Raw genomic sequence first — 13,633 nt, 5'->3', positions numbered from 1 at the left:
GCCTGACCCACCTTTATTTTTCAGGTGTTCGTGAGTACCAGGCTTAGGGTTTGATCGTGGTGATGCAGATACAGTCACTCACTCTTCCGACTAAATAGGATTTTTCTTTCTGGTTTTAGTTTTGGATTTTATTCTGTAAAGTTTTATCAGTTGGGATTATTAGGGGTCCACTAGTTGGATTCCTGAGTTGTACAGATTTAAAGGATTTAAATGTTATAAATTTATTATTTTAAGTTGGGGATTTTTATTTTAGAATTCTTTCAGCGTTTTGTTATTTTATTCTTAATTCAAATTTTATTCCTGCTTGTTTATATATTGATTGTCTGGTATCCTTCGGATCTGTGCCCGGACTTGATCACCCGTGGTTCTAGAATCGAAGGGTATCACAGGAAGTTAGATTTTGAGGATGAAATCTCTTTAAGGAAGGTAGATTGTGATGTTTCTGAATTTCACCATTTTCTATTTTTCTGGAATTTTTCGTTTTTGCAAGGGCATTCTCGTCTTTTCTTGTTTTGTGTACCGGACACTGTGGGGTGTGATGGTTGTGTTCGAGAGTTGGTTGGGACATTTCATTGAGTCCAGGACTCTTTGAAATGCCAAGATTGCCATTTTTGAATTTTTCTATTTTTTGGGCTGGACGGTCCCGTGTGGGACCTGCTACCGAGACTGTTGCATACGGGGATTTCAATTGGATCCATTTGCATCATACTTATTTTATTTAATGTGTTTTATGTAATTGTGAAATATGTGTGTATATATATATATGTGTGTGTGTGTGTGTGGTGTGAAATGGAAATAAAAGAAAAAGGAAAAATAAAATAAAAAGGAGGTGGGCCCTACCACCATTGAACTTAAGGCTAGAGACCACCATTTAGTCTCACAATTCTCTTCTCACTCCCATTGGTTTCTCGCTTCTCCTCTCAAACTCGCTTTTTCTTTTTCTTTTTACATCAAGACTTTGAATATAGATCTCTCCTTCATTACTTGAAATTTTTAACTACCATTTGCGGCAAATTGAAGCTCACGACGAGATCTATAAGTTGATCGGAGCAATTTCTAGTTTGGTGCGCATTTATTGATTTTCAAAATTTAGGGCATCAAATTGGGGGTTTTGCATAATCTTGAGGTAGGGGTTTCTAATTCCCAATTTCTTGTTTCTTGTGAGTCCATTTCTTGTTAATTGTTGGTAACATGTTTAATTGATGTTAATTAACCCTAGAATGATTTTATTGTGGTGTATAAAGTTCTTTAATTTATGTATTAATTGATGTGTACGAAAAACATGTTTAAGTGTTGATTTCTTATGCCTATTGTATTACTAATTGCTAGAAATGATGTATGTAAGCATGTATAATTTTTTTAGAATTTATTGTGAAGCATGCCTTGTTTAAATTGTTTGCCTTGAAAATGATATAATTGTTGTAATAGAAAGTTTATGCTTATATGTGTTGATGGTATTATGTGAGAAGCATGCCTAAATGTTAATTCTCATGCCATGGTGTTTATTATTTTCCTAGAAATTTCTATGAAGAAGCATGTTAAATTGTGAAGTGTAAATTTCCTCTATTATTATACTATTGGGAAAAAATACATGGCATGCATCCATAGCATTGTGCATGAAAGAAAAGGGGGAAATGTTTTAAAATGAAAAAAAAAAAAGAAAAAAAAAAGGATTTTGGGACAAAATTTTGATTAAAATGATTTTTATGAAAATCCGGTCGCCGTGGAGTTACCAAAGAGTCGTGGTACTAATATAACTTAGAGGGAATTAGGAAGATTGCCCTAGCGTGGTTGAGCTATCTAGGCCCTAAATGACACTGCGAAGATACCAACGGTCAGGGATAGTAGCTAATCTTTTTCTCGTGTTGCCGCAGAGTCACCAATAAACAGGTTATATTAACAGTTTGAAAAGTGATGGATTTGGATTTTGAAAATGGGGAGCGATATTCATGGCATCACATATCATAGTATGGCGCTGTTATTTTGGAATTGGAATTAATGTTGTGTTCCTTCCTGGCATAGTATGACCCCGCTTCCTATTTCTATTCATTGTTTGGATTCATGGGATCACAAGATGTATGTCTTAGGCACCACCTACTGAGCAATTTGCTCACCCTTTATATTTAATATTTTTCAGGACACGAATGGCAAGTGGCGGACGACGCTCCTCCACAGGGTTCGATGGGTTAGTAGATCGTTTTGACATACTTTGTAAATATAATCTCATTTTATTATTTATTTATTATTACTTATTTTTTTATAAACTCGGAATGACACGTATAATATGTATTGACGTATGAAAGAATGGCATTGTCCCTAGTTGATTTCGGGTTCAGTTAAGGACCCAGCTAATGGTTCGAACCTTCGTGTTCGGATCGTTACATTAATGACATTATGATGATGTCAGTCTCTATTCTCAACTATCGAACTTCAATTCATTTTCAAATCGCCCGCAATACTATTCCTCTTTGTGTTGTTCAAATGTTAACATGCTTAAAATTAAGAATGCAACATAATATCGAGAATTAAAATAATTGTGTTGCATTCTTGATTGATCTTGTTGCATGGTCAAGTTAGTAGTGTTGCATCTTTAATCTGATAGTGTTGCAGCATTAATTGATGGTATTTGTATTTCCAATTTAATTGTAATTCGTCATCCATTTAATTATGTTACAAACGTCACAACAGGGTACGAATTAATGAGTTAGAGAAATTTGTGAACTGAATTCACGAAATGTTGGTGTTAGTGGAGGCGGGAATGAAACCCAAGTTTTAGAGGGAATCGTATAGTTACATGCTCCTGATGCTTTTGAAACTACAAAAGGAAAGGAAAGGAATGGAAAAGGGAAAAGAAAAGACCTTTACAAAAGAAAAGTAAATATGAGGGACACGGGAATTTACGTTTCACATGTTTTTATTCCTTTTCTTTTTCCTTCTGATCATTAATATAGATTTTGACTAAATTTTTAATTTTATACAAACAAGGGAGAAAGTACGGTACTATCTTTTTTTTATTATTATTATAAAAAATTGAGTGAGGTATTTTTAAGATTTTAACATAAAGCACAATTAATTTTATAAATAAATATATAAAAAAAAAAGTGCTCTAGTCCCTTAATAGGTAAATGCCTGTGGACAAGGGGGTCATGAGCTATTTATACCCAGTGTTTGAATTGTGTTTCTGTTTTCAAATTCTAAAGAAGCTCACTTATTTTTCTTTTCATTTACAACATCATTTAATTCTTTAACTAGTTACGAGCATGAATTTTTCGGATAACAACTTATTGAAAGAGATTCATTAGAAGTATTCTTACATTAAATTTGTTACAAGTCCATGTTAAAAAAAAAATCAATTATGGTAATTAATATATTAAACAACAACTGATATCTAATATACCAATTATATGGAAAACCAACATATACTTTGGTTTTCCCCGTTCATTTGCTGAGATCCTAAAAATGAACAAGTACATAATATACATGTATAAAACATATACATGTACATGTAAAATATACATGAATAAGGTGTACACAAGTGCATACAATAATTTGAGGGGACAGCCTAGACAAATAAGTCATAGCATAAAATTATTCGTCAAATGAATTGAGGCTGTATTCAGTTGCATTGAATTAGAGTTTTGAAATTATAATTTGTGAAATTAGAGATAAATTACAAAATTAAACCAAAATTTTCTCCAATTTCAAAACTCTAATTCTATGCAGCCGAACACAGTCCGATAAAATTTACTGAAAGTGATTTTCAGTCAATTTCCCACAGTCTGATAAAATTTACTGAAAGTGATTTTTAGTCAATTTCCCACAGTCCGATAAAATTTCCTAAAAGTAATTTTCGGTCAATTTCCCTTACGTGCAGGATTATAGCCATGACCATTTCTACTCCGTTTCACTTTTAAAAACAACAAACATTCTACTTATATATTGTTTGAGTAAATCAATAACCTATTCCAATTTAAATCAGCCCCAAGGCATAATTTTTAAAGTGTTAAAATTCTATATTTGAGAAATTATTCACATAATTAAATCAACCACCTGTTGTGGGTCTCACTATAGAGTATAGACTCTCCCAATGTCTAGTATTGCACATGCATGAGAGGGAACATCTTGGTGAGAAATTATTAGTTTTTTTTTTTAATTATTTTTTTAATTTTTTTTTAGTTAGCATAAGGAATTCCCTTAGGTAGGGCTCCTTCAAAACCCACCCTAGGCTACAAACCTGGGGGTGCAGAACCTCGCCCCAAGAAATTATTAGTTGCTTTTGCTCAACCTACACTTGATACATTATTGGTATTTTATTATTATTTTTTTGATAAAATAAAAAATAAAAAAACACACACACACACACACACACACACAATTCAATTCAAAGTCCTTTTTTTTTTTTTTGGATGGACAAAAATGGTTAGGGATTAGTGGTTAGTGTAGAGGGAAATGGTGCAATGTTCGAACACAAATTTTTAAATAGAAAGAATAACTCAATCATTCAGGCAACGCAAAACTTGCATTCAACCCAAAGTCCAAACATACAAATGTTAAAATTTCAATTGGATACCAAGATTTTTAAATCTTTTTCTTTTCATGCAAATGGATTACATTGAAAAAAAAATGAAGTTGGCTTCATGAAAAGAAACATGTTAGTGGGACAAACATCCAAAATTAATTTATGACATAATGGATTGGAGTTCTTTACATTCGAGAAAGTAGGACCTTCATAGGTGGATGACAATTAGAATTTTATACAATAAAAGAAACTATTCTAGAAATGGCATTTTGTATAAAATAGAAACTATTCTACAAAAATGAATTTTTATTCTTAATTGTGAACAGAAGATACTAATTTTAAATCCTAATTAGTGTACACTACTGAACCTGCCTACCCAAATTTAAAGAATAAATTGGCATTTGGCCAAGCCATGTCATGACCTATGTTGTTCACTATTTAGTCGGTCATACCATCACATGAATGACATTTATAGGTCATACATTACTTCTGATTCTCCATTGTATGAAAGCCTTTTCATCAAACTTGTAATCCCACATCCATAAGTCATACCCCTAAACTTTACTCCCCCAGTCACAATTTTTAATGTGGACATCTATTTAGAACAAAGAGAGTCTAATATTATGTACATAATAAGATAATATGAGACAATCGATACTATTATAAGGTCAAGGTCCATCTCAAGACAGTTATTATAAATCATTTAATTATGTACAAATATTGAGATGGGCGTCTAACTATTTGAAAGAAAATTCTCTCCCTCTATATATATATTCTAAAATTTATGTCAATTCATTTAGCCAAAGTTTTAATTTAAAAAAAAAATTTTATTTGACTAAATTATTATTATTATTTTTAGAATTTCGTATAATTTCATTTTATGATATTTTGAACTATTTTTATTTTATTTTTAATTTTTAACAATGGGATCAGTCATAAAATCCACCCCCTCTATTTTTAGGATAAACATTGGGCAACTGTGTAAGTTTGTGACTATTTAAATGTTCAACTAACAATATATACATACACGAGGAGACGCGTGTGCATTTAGATGTAGCGTATACTATGTACGTAAACGATGTAAAACCGCTAAACAGTGCCTCTATATCCCATCCGTTATATTTGGCGGCACCAGAACCGCTTCTCATCAGCTCCTTCGCATTTACAAATTCTCTAGATTTCATTTTTCTGGGTTTCTTAGATTTGGCTTGTAGATGCAGAGAGAGAATTAGCAACATATATGGAGAGGTCTGAGACTTCGCTTTCTCTCTCTAGCCTTTTGTGCTCAGAAGATGAATCTTGTTTAATTGAAAACAAGGAACCGTACTATGTAATCGTGAACTCACCATGCTCTGTTTCTGAATCCGAAGATGAGTATATACAGATGTTAATCCGAAGAGAGACAAGTATTGAATCCAATAACAATCTATCTATAGATGTTTGTCCACTCTCAAGTAAAAGTTGGTTGAAATGTGCCCGTGAAGATGCCATCAAATGGATTCTCAATGTCTGTATATATATATGTGTGTGTGTTTGTGTTTCTATATATGCTGTTGTTTTTACAGAGTTTTGTGTTTTGATGCAGACCAGAGCATACTTTGGGTTTCACTTCCGCACAGCTTATCTATCACTGACATACTTTGATGAATTCCTTTCAAGACGATCAATTGATGTGAGCATCTCTTCTCTCTGTCTATCTCTATCTCTCTCTTTCATATGAGATTTCATAAGTGTCCAATTGATGTGATTGTTAATGTTAATTTTGATGTGGATAGAATGGGAAAATATGGAGCATTGGATTATTATCAGTGGCATGTTTGTCATTGGCGGCAAAGATGGAGGAGTGCAAAGTGCCAGCATTGTCCCACTATCATATTGATGATTACAACAACGATGTGATTCAGAGAATGGAGTTACTTGTCTTGAATACATTGGAATGGAAAATGGGGTCAATCACTCCTTTTGCTTATCTCCACTATTTCATCACCAAGTTTTTTGGTCATTCTAGCCCAAAAGAATCGATTTCTAGAGCTATTCAACTCATTTTCGCTATAACAAAAGGTATCTAAATCTAACACTAAGTACTAAAGATCAATTTCAATTTCAGTTTTGAGTTTCTTATGTTTGCTTATCAATTGAAAATGGTCGAAACAGAGATAAGTTTGAAGGATTATCGACCCTCCGTTATTGCTGCCGCGGCAGTCTTAGCAGCTTGTGATGATGATCAATTAACAAGACAGAGAGTTGAACTTAAGATGGCTGTGGTACTATCATGGACGCCTTTAGACAAAGTGAGGTTTTTTTTTTTTTTAAGTCATTCAAGTTATTTATTATTATTATGAAGAATCTCTTAATAATTTGACACACTGAGATTTGTGGTACTTCAACAGGAACACATACATTCCTGTTATAACCGAATGCAGGAAATTGTGGGAAAATCTGAGACACCCAAGTCAGTAATTTCCCCAAATTTACTGTCAACTAGTTCAAGTTGGACCGATGTTCTTGAGAATTCTTCAATCACCTCTGCTGCTGCTGCTGTTGGTTGTAAGAGAAGGCTTACATACAGTAACTATGATCAGCATTGCCCTTTAAAAAAAAATCGAAAAGATTGATGGGTGTTTTTCGATTTGGATTATAGTTTCGATTTTACTAAAAGCTGATTCTTGTTATTAGATTGGATTATAGGGTTTAGTGAATTTGATCACCAATTTATGGTATGATTTGGAGGTGATAAGGGGGGTTCCATTTCCAACAACCACCAAAAGCCTCAGCCCGTGACAACCAAGCAGAAAGTGAAAAACGGAAGTAAATAAAAGATAGCTTTTTTTTTTTCCTGTAGTGTTGTTAGAAGCTGACTAATGTCCAAAAGCAATTTAAAGAAGGAACTGAGAGATGCCAAAGAGATGTCCAAAAGGCTATTATGGAGAGTGTTGATAGTAATTTTTTTTTTTTTTTTTATTTTAATTTTTTTAGTTGTGAAGGCTTTCATGAATGCTGATATTGCTTACCCACCTTTTCAATTTGCTGTATTTCTTTATTTCTTATGTTATGATAGTGAATATGTATTTAATTAGTACACACATCTTGAAACCCTACCTTTTGATGGGAGGGCTTGGGATGCTTCCTCTATCTTTCAGAAGGCTGAAAGCCATGAGGAGGAATGAGGAATATTGAAGAGTTGTTTTTGTTTGATTTGATGCATATGTGTACCATTTGGGCCACATAACAAAGAATGTAAAAGGTGAATGTGATTGGATTTGTTTGAAAGTTGGTGTTTTGCTTTTTGATAGTAGTTGGGAAGCTTCTCTTTTACTAGTAGGTTTCACTGTGTGTTGGGACCATGAATACCCCAAAAAATCAAACTTGTGAATCAAAAACAACAGCTCATTTAATTTTGTTGATTATACTATATTAAAATTGTATACACCCGTCTCACAGTTTTCAAAATGCATCTACATAGATCGGAGACATTTTCGGACATTTCCCTTATTACTTGTATTAGTTAACGAGCAAGCAACTTCATTGTTTGAATACTCCTCAACAGACTTGTTTGCTTATTTCAGAAGAAGATGAAATTGAAGGAAATTTTCAGCCTTCAAGCAATGTACTTATTATCTTCTTGTTCTTTAAGCGGACCTACACTTAAATATACCTTTTTAAGAGTAGGAAGAGAGTGGCCACTAAACATCATTTTCTATAAACCATTTGAAGCCATTCTTGAATTTGCTTTCAAATGATACCCAAAAGTATAGCTTTCGCAGACGCATGAATGCTGATATACGCTCCTCTCCACTGCCCTGGAGTTGTAGGACCCCCAACCTTTCATCCTTTTGAATGGGAGTGGGGGGTTCACTGATTCATTGCTAATTTGGTATCAAGGGCTCCATCTCCACATGGCTTATGGGGCTTGATTTCTAGCCTGGCAACCGTACGATTTTTAGCTTACAATGACTAGCATGGTGGTGTCGCTCAGGAGAGTCCTACATTGTTCTTTTTAAGTGTGTCCCTTCTTCAAGAGTGAGACCACACAGTTCTCGGGTCCTGTGGATTGGGATTCTATGATATAGATATGCCAATTACCAGTCAAAAGATATATTTCTGGGTCACCTACCAATCAAGATCATACTGTTAAGGATGCACATTTTTTGGGTTGTATCACATACAATTTTCAGCAACAAAAGAAGCAACATGGTGAGTAGGAGAAAAGTTTGAGAAAGGGAAGTGTAACAAGTCGAATAAAAAGTAGGTGAATAATTTGAGTATAAAAATAAAAAAATAATTAGGGAAGTGGGCGAAAAAAAAAACATTGACAAAATAGAAAAGGGCAAAAATTATGAGAAGCAAAATTAAAAAATACTAAAATTATGAGGCAAATATATGAGAGCCGCATATGACACGTGTAATGATACTGTAGACGACTGATTAAAAATATGTGCAACTATGTTGTCACAATATTATGTAATGATGCACTATTATAACATAACAAAACTAAGGTTTTAAGTACAGAGTATTTACCGTGGAATCAACTTTGTAGTAAATAGTAGGGTATTTATTATGAAATATGAATTTCGTAATCTTTACAATAGAGTATTTACTATGGAAATAATTTCATAGTACTATGATAAGTCATTTATGAGAGGGTGTTCTTGGGGTTACTTATCTTGAATTGCATATAAGCTTTCTCGCACAAATAAATGTATTGCAGAAGTTATGCAAGTTATTTATTTGTTTATTATCATTTGTACTGTGTTCATGGAATTAATTCATTCGAATATAACTAATTTTCTACAATTTTAACTTTTAATAGTAACAATTTCATGCTATCGAATATAACGTTTAGTGCATGAGGAACACCTAATGATTGCTACCAAATTATCTTATTGGTTCTGTATCGGAACAGAGAACCTATGCTGCAAAAACACTCCACACCTAATTTGATTTGGATTGAATTAATTAAGAAATCACTTTTCTGTGGCTACCCACACTCGTATGACCCACGTGCATAGCACCCTGCCACCCCCAGTATGTGCAGGTGTGCTAAAGAATAGACTCATAAAACTTCTCAAATAAGGTGGACTAATTTTAAAATGGACTAATATTATTTTATTTATTTTTTTATTTTTTTTTGGTGGGCTAAAAGTAGTATAGTAAAAAAAAATATTTGGGGTGGGCTTCAACCAAGCCCGCCCCTCCCTTCACCCTTGCACACATGACATGAGAATCCATGCAATGGACCTAAAATAAGTGTGGCAATAGGACTTCAAATGTTAACCCATATTGTTTTCAGGTGTATAGTTGTGTTGGTAGGGATTCGGGAGATTAGTCCTTGAGATCTCGCTTTCGAATCGCACTCCTGATTTGAATGATGCGTGTATTATGGAGCCAATACACCTGCTCTAAAGGGGAAAAAAAAATAAAAATTGTTAACCCATGTTCTTCTCCAATATGATGAGAATCCTTACAGAAGTTAAAATGGTGTTGATTCAATTGCACTTGATAACATAAAATTGTAAAAATGAAAGAAATTTGGACTACAAGCCTCCACTTCTTAAAGGGAAGTATCATAAATTGAATTATGTTCATTGTGACACATTCCTTAACATCGCTGGTAAATCTCTCTTAATTATCTTCTGCTTGCCTTGATTCCAATGATTTATCTATTTGGCTAATGCTTTTGTTTCGTATTTTTTGTTTTTGTTAGTGTACTGTAGCGAACCAAAAGCACAAGCATATTTGGTAACGTTTGTTGTCATTTGAATAGTACCGAAGCGTTTCTGAAATTGAGGTTAAAATCAGAAGCATAAAAATGATACTTTGTTTACTTTCGCATTGTAGAAAAATACTATTAAAAAAAATTAATCTAAAATGACATTTTTAACTGCCATTCAATTTTTTAAACTTGCAATATTTTTTACCAAACTTGCTTTCATGTTTTTACTTTCAAAAATCTTGCAGCAAATTTACGTTACCAAATAAGTTTCGAAATAGTGTTGGAACACACTTTAAAGTAGAAACATTACTTTTCCTTCGGGTAAAAGCAAAAGCACGAAATAAAATCGATTGTCAAACGGGCCCATGTGTATAACAGTTGTTGTCGAGGCCTTATTGGGATTATATTGTGATATACATGCTACACTTATCTTGTTTATCATCTGAGCATGATTGTAATGGTGATATAAGGTTGTGAGATTGATTTCAGAATTTTTGGGACACGAATTTTCCATTTTACCCTCAAACCCTAGTTTCTGCAGAAAGGGTTCTAGAGGCTACAGATTGTTGTTTTGAGCTACACAACTCCTCTTATTATTTGTATAAGCTTGAAAATAGCTCTTATATATTCTTTTCAATGTATTTGGTGAGCTGTGAGAGCTTGTAGGGTCCTAAGCACCCAATGTGTGCCACGGCAAGGCTAAGGCTGCACACCTTGGCACTTGGCATCCGGATGCCCAGCCTTGCGTCTACATTACAATGGGCCATAGCCAATATAGTGAAACACCAAGACATGCAACAAAAATTATTCCCGAAGGTTATCCCATGAGAGATTTAGGAATTTGAATTCTCCCTCTTATCGCTAAGACGTACCAAGCCCGGCTCGGATGGTTAACCGGTCAAGGCACAACGCCACGCGTTGCCACCATTTCTTAGCGTGTGTAAGCGCTTATAGGAGTGTGTGGGGTGCATGGACGAGTGTGGGGGCTGGTTCTTGGCTCCTACAAGTGCACAGGACCTTATGGTGGACCTCTAGATTTGTTTTTATGATTATTTTGTGCTATTTTCGCTCGTTAAAGAGTAAATTATTACCCAAAAGTGGATTTTAAAATTATTATCCATTATTTAAAGATAGTGGGAGATAAATGGGATGCAATAATTATAACACTTAGTAGTTATAGCATTTAAATATTAAAAGCTAAGTCCATTGGTTATTTAATTATTTATTTGCTTCTGTGTTTCATTTATTTATTTAATTATATGATATATGAAATGTATGGAATATATAATTGCTAATTATTATTATTCATACATTGGATCTATGATATTTATTTAAATGACTTGATTTATATTAATTAAATTATGCAAATAAATTGGACTTGATTATTAATTAATTAGAGGGCACTTAAAGAGGGAAATGAAAAATTATTTTTATTTTTAAAAGTGTGACTCAAATTAAATATTAATGAATCATTTAAAGTCCAAATATTTTCTAAATTTAATTGGATTAAAATCAAAGCGTTTTGCATGCATTATATCATGTATGTGAATAAATTGAAAACCCTAATTATAAATGATTAAAAATTGAGTGGGAGCGGGAATTTTTATACATTACCCCATGGCCTTCGTTATTATAACCATTATAATTAAATCTTTAAAAATAAGGCTCTACGCATGATTTGAAGAGTCTAAAATTACAAAATTAGTTGTCTCATGAAAATAAAAATTCTCTTACCTTATTCCATCTTATCTTTCTACATTGCAATTCAATTTTGTTTTAAGCACTTAATTACATTTTAATGCAAGTTACAAACAAACCAATCAAACAATCATCTCTCTTGATTTAAACCCGAAATTAATCTTAAAATCTTGGTTGCCATAAGCTAGCAATCTTCGTGAATCAACAACCCTTTATGTAGTCGTACTATACATAGACTCATGCTATTGCGGAGGAAAATCTCTGCTTGAGTATGTTTGCCTTAGCTGCTTTTCTTGCTTTAGTGGCTCGACCTTCGTTACATGGGGTAGTTAAGAAAGTTTAATGGACTTGAACATTGTACGACCATCTAAAAATATATATATATATATTCAATTAAAATTCATGCCTTGGAAAACGATTTCAAAAGACAAGTTAAGGATATGGAAGCAATGATATGTGCCATGGAGGGGTTAGAATGCATTAAAATAAATAATAAAATAAATATTCTAGTTCAACGAATTTGGCTCATAGGAAACTCCTTTAAAATTATGTTGCCCTATCCACAGTTGAGGCTGAGTATGTTGCTACTAGCAATAGCTGTGCATAGACCCTATACATCAAACAACAACTCGAAGATTTTGGACTAATGTTTGATCAGGGTACTATGGTCATTTCTCATTAAAATAATATTTTAAGGCCCAACAAGGGCAAAATGGCCATTTAAATATAATTATAATGGTTTAAGACCCAAAAGGGTAAAACAGTCATTTACTAAGGTCATCTAATGATTTTGATGAAGTCAGGGGGTAATAGGGTCATTCATGTGGTTAAAATATAATTAATGTGTTTTATTGGGCCATATAGTAAATACTCGCAATTTTAAATGGGTGATAAAGGATTATTAGGGAAATTAAATCACAAATGTGTAAAACAAGAATCGATCGACGTGTGAAATGATCACGAGATGAGGACAGGTAAACTTAGGTGGTATAACATATACAAAGGAGACCTATAGATGCATTGGTAGAATAACAAGACTTATTTGCAGAAAAGGTAGATGATAGCGGGAGACTAAAATTAGCATGGGATGAAATTATTAGAAATGATTGTAAAAAGTTAAATATTTTAGGAAAGACATTTTATGGTTCAATAGGGGCTTGTGACTTGAATTAAATAATGTCTGAAAGAAGGAGAGAGGAAGCTCCAAAGGTGTAAAACGAATAAAGGAGTCAATGACGAGATATTTCAACCACTCACTAACAAATTTACCTTTTGACTAGGTGGAGGAGACTCCTTTATTCATTTTACATCTTTAGAGCTTTCAGTCTCCTTCTTTTATACATTATTTAATTCAAGTCTTTTCTGCAAATTCCCTCAATTTGAAATGAATGTGTGTTCCTTTTTTTCACAAAGACCTTAGCAAGATACAGAGTCAATGACGAGAACCTTTAACCACTCACTAACAAATTTATCTTTTGACTAAGTGGATACTCCGTATTCGTTTTACTCCTTTAGAGCTTCATCTCTCATTCTTTCAGACATTATTTAATTCAAGTCTTTTCCTCAAATTCCCTCAATTTGAAATGAATGCGTGTTCTTTTGTTTTTTTTTTTTCTTCATAAAGACCTTAGCAAGATACCGAGTCAATGACAAAAACCTTCAATCACTCACTAACAAATTTACCTTTTGACTAGGTGGAGGAG

General features: G+C 33.3%; 1 protein-coding gene across 1 annotated transcript; it reads left to right on the top strand.

The window, feature by feature from the left end:
- The first annotated feature begins 5,588 nt into the window (after positions 1–5,588).
- On the top strand, positions 5,589–7,760 carry LOC132284753 (cyclin-D5-1-like). Its single transcript, XM_059786882.1, has 5 exons — positions 5,589–6,026; positions 6,105–6,191; positions 6,295–6,580; positions 6,674–6,810; positions 6,910–7,760. Exons 1-5 carry the CDS (start codon positions 5,760–5,762, stop codon positions 7,132–7,134), a joined length of 1,002 nt encoding a protein of 333 aa, XP_059642865.1. The 5' UTR covers positions 5,589–5,759; the 3' UTR covers positions 7,135–7,760.
- Positions 7,761–13,633: the final 5,873 nt, after the last annotated feature.

This window comes from Cornus florida, unplaced genomic scaffold, assembly GCF_030987335.1.
Source record: "Cornus florida cultivar Cherokee Brave unplaced genomic scaffold, ASM3098733v1 CherokeeBrave_3.0.0_Hap2_Chr11, whole genome shotgun sequence".
Taxonomy (NCBI): Eukaryota; Viridiplantae; Streptophyta; class Magnoliopsida; order Cornales; family Cornaceae; genus Cornus; species Cornus florida.
The sequence above is the reverse complement of the archived record's forward strand: the minus strand, read 5'-3'. Positions and strand labels throughout refer to the sequence as shown.